The 3,751-nt window shown below is 41.9% G+C and overlaps 1 protein-coding gene across 4 annotated transcripts in view; it reads right to left on the reverse strand.

The window, feature by feature from the left end:
- Window positions 1–633: 633 nt before the first annotated feature.
- METTL7A (methyltransferase like 7A) overlaps window positions 634–3,751 on the reverse strand; it is an 18,678-nt gene continuing 15,560 nt past the window's right edge. For all 4 annotated transcript variants that reach the window (XM_045287355.1, XM_004711383.2, XM_045287354.1 and 1 more), the window contains exon 3: window positions 634–2,317. In XM_045287355.1, the coding sequence (XP_045143290.1) occupies window positions 2,081–2,317 (237 nt within the window). In that variant the 3' untranslated portion in view covers window positions 634–2,080. The remainder of the gene's footprint in view (window positions 2,318–3,751) is intronic.

Here is a 3,751-nt window from a genome sequence, read left to right on the forward strand (position 1 = left end):
GTAGGTCTCAAAGAAGCCTCAAGCTCTAGAGACACGACCTAGACATGCTCTAGAGACTTGGCCACAGGTAGTGTAGCTCACAGGTTGAGGCAGAGAACTAGCTAAAGCAGCAGAGAGCAAATGGTCCAATCACCAGAGAGCAAGTGAAACCAAGGCGGGCCTTGCAGAGCCATTTATCTCTTTGCCCTCCAATCAAACTGTGACCTAATTAATCTCTGCCCACATGTTCCTATTGGCCAGGTTGGCCCAATAAACCTAACTATCACATCAATTTTGACTCATTGTGAACCTGCAGGACTTCAAAGGCTGTAACTGTTTACGGGGGAAGAAAGCCTCATCTTTCTCCCAAGAAGCAACTGATAGTTTTGAACTGTTGACCTTTCTGTTAGCAGCCCACAACTACTAGGTCACCAGGGCTCCTGTGGAAACCCACAGGGGCAGCTCTGCTTTGTCCTGTAAGATTGCTGTGAGTCAGAATCGACTCAATGGCAGTGAGTGAGTGTTTATAGAGTGGAAATCAACTCGATGGCAATGAGTGTAATGAGCACTCGAGGAAGATCAACCCGTAGATGAATTCACCGCGAAGGAGAAACTCCCCAGAGACGGTCAGAAAAACAAAGGCAAACTTGCAAATACGTAAGTCATTTATTTTATTTCCATTCCAAACATAAATGGGAATATATTAATTTGATTCTTAAAACAATCCCTTTGCAAACTCATCTCAGAAAAAAACCAATTTATTAAGATACATACAATTCTTAAAACTGCTATAGTTACACCATCTGACTAACCAACCGAACCCTTGTTTTCAATGCACTTAAGAATATTTTTCACAGGTTTGCATAGTTGCAAAGGACAAAGAAATCATCTTGGAATAGAAGTGTAATTTGATCAGAATAATCCAAAAAGTACTTATGTACTTCCTCTTTTTATATTCTCAGGTTGCCTGGTCTTTAGTGGCTCTTACATTGCATCTTATACAAGGTTTGTCCCGTTACCATGGGCCCTATCTCATCCTCATCTGCAACCCACTACAGTCAGCAAAGGTCAGTTAGGGAAATGAGCCCTAAACCTTATTTGTCTCTAGCATTACGGAGAGTCTAAGATGTCAAGCAAGGAGCCATGTGGCAGAGTGGTAAGTGATCTACTGGCAGGGTGGCAGTTTGAAGCCAACAGCCACCCTACAGGAGAAAGAGGTGGTATTCTGTGCCTTGGGACTTCGAGTCTGACCAAACAGCACCACCACAGCTCCTCACCCTGCCCCACAGGATTGCTGCCAGGAAGTTGGACACGAATGGAAAGGTCAGCATTGAAAAAGATTTATGGGAGCAGCTCTGTGCTGCTATAGGGCTGCCAAGAGTTGGGATCCAGTCAACAGCAATGGCTTGGTGGTTTGGGTTTGGTTTGTTAATACAGTACATCCAGTACAATCTTTATCTTAAGAACTGAGGATTAGAATGCAGAAAACTAAACTTTGGTGGAGTCCTGGAATACAAGACAGAACAGCATTGGGCAGAACTGGAAACAGCATCCTTATCATCTTAATTCCATGAAGAGTGCCAAACAGATTTTTTTCCCCCAGAAAGTTTAAAGTTTGTTCATTTTAGACATGGATTTTCAATTTTTTTAGTATTTATTCACTTGGTGAATGACTCTGATCTTTTCACTTGTCCCTTAAAAAGGTGGGGGGGGGGCAATTTAACTGTTGATTAGCTCCAATTTTGCAAAGAAGAGATGGAATTAAAATCTGTTGCTAACAATTTAAATGATAGAAATGGGAGGTAGAGGGAGTTGGCATTACTGAATAAAGCACAGAACAAGGGTCCGGATGGATCTCAATTGTGACTGCTTCTTGTTTGTTTTCAAGAGAATGTTCAAAGCTTTTTTTGTTGTTTTTAATTCCTTGGGACACAATAGAATATAGCTTTACAGAATATAACAGAACACCTTCAAGGATGATACTAAAGTTTAACTAAAAACAGGCTTTCTTCTCCCAACTAGTACATTATGTAATTATAAAATGAAAGCTTAACATTCCTTGAGCCACTGGGCCCCGTCACCGCAGGCCTTGGGCTCCAAACTATTTCACAGAGTACCCGAAGATGTGGGGGCGCACCAGTTCCCAGGAGAGGGGGGCCTGCACGTGTTGCAGCTGCAGCTGAGAAAAGCTGGCCTGCTCCAGGGGCTTCCAGCTCTCGCGGGTCAGGTTGCACCCATCGAACACAAGGAACCAGACAGGATCCAGGACCTGCTGCCAGAAGTAGGTCCAGGTGGAAGGCTTAGCCGCGACGTGCTCGCAGAAATAAAACGCTCCTCCCTGAGAAAGACAAACAAGTCAAGACCCATCAGTTTGGGGGCCGGGGGGCCGGGGGGATAACATGGTTGAAAAGATGGTTCATGTTTCAGTTTTTCAGGGACCACCCAGGCCGACTTCACAAGCAGACAGTGATGGGGATGCGTTCAGATTTCCAAGACAGCCTCTCAGTCAGCGATTCCTTCCTCCTCAGATTTATAGAGCGGCTGCCAATCTCTGACCAATTTAAAGAATTGAAATATATTGTCTGACCATAAAAGTAAGGCAAAATAAGAGCTGAATGTTAAGCACTCACTGCATGCTGGGTGCTGGCCTTAAATGCAGATCATGAACGGAGTCATCTATTACTCACGACAAGCTTAATAGCTAAATATTAGCATTATCCTCCTTAGCTGACCCTGAAAGACACAGAGAGAGCAAGTCCCACAGAGGCTACGTTACCTCGCCCAGAGTCACGCAGCTACAACCTCAGCAGTCTGACTCCTCAGCCGGCGAGGCTATCTCACCACATGCTTATGTTAGAAGATGTGGAGAACACAGAAAATGTTTCGAAAAGCAAAAGCCACCACCCCCACCCCATACCTAGGGATAATCACAGTTAACGTTTGCTGTGCATGACTTTATGTGGCTGTGCATGCTTTCCCGATCACTGGGGTGGTCGTGTGCATTCAGCTTTGTTGCTGGCGTTATTTTAGTTTATGTATTATAACATTCTGAAAACGATTAAAAAATTTTTATACGACATTTCCCACTGCTGAAGGTACCATCACGTCTTTAGCCGTTCTCATTTTGGTTATTTATCGTCTACCACCATTAAAAATGTTTCTAAAAATAAAATTTTTTTGTTTCTAACATTCTTACCCATAAGTCTTTGTTACCATTGCTAGTTATTTCCAAATAAATAACTTGCTAAAACGTGGAATTGTGGAGCTGAGGGAATGCTCTTTTTTTAAACTTTTGGTACAAGTTGTCAAACTGCTCTTCAGAAACATTTTACCAGATTTAAGATGAATCTAAGCACCCATCCTGATGGTTTACCAGCACCTTTTTTTTGTCAATCCGTCCATCTATAAAGTGGTATTTCATTTCTTAAAATATACATATATGTAATATAATCAATACCACTCATTTTACAAAAGCTTATCAGCTATTTGTATCTCTACTGTATGTGTCTGTTTATATATTTCATCAGTTTTCTGATAGGGGTGTCCAATCTTCCTTTACTGATTAATAAAATCCTCTTACTATTTAATCAGATTATGAATAGAGTATGAACATTTTTCTCTGCTTGCTTTTTAATTTTTAACTTAAAATGTATTTCCCTTGAATTATTTTCATCTTACTTTAAACCTTTTAATTCATCTGCAAGTCGGTCTCAGGCTACCTTGCAAACTAGTAGGAGAACCATATGTTCTCCTCCGGAAGAGACTGCCCCCC

The sequence above is a fragment of the Echinops telfairi genome, unplaced genomic scaffold (assembly GCF_000313985.2).
Source record: "Echinops telfairi isolate 266 unplaced genomic scaffold, ASM31398v2 ScPeMD7_12;HRSCAF=54, whole genome shotgun sequence".
Classification (NCBI taxonomy): Eukaryota; Metazoa; Chordata; class Mammalia; order Afrosoricida; family Tenrecidae; genus Echinops; species Echinops telfairi.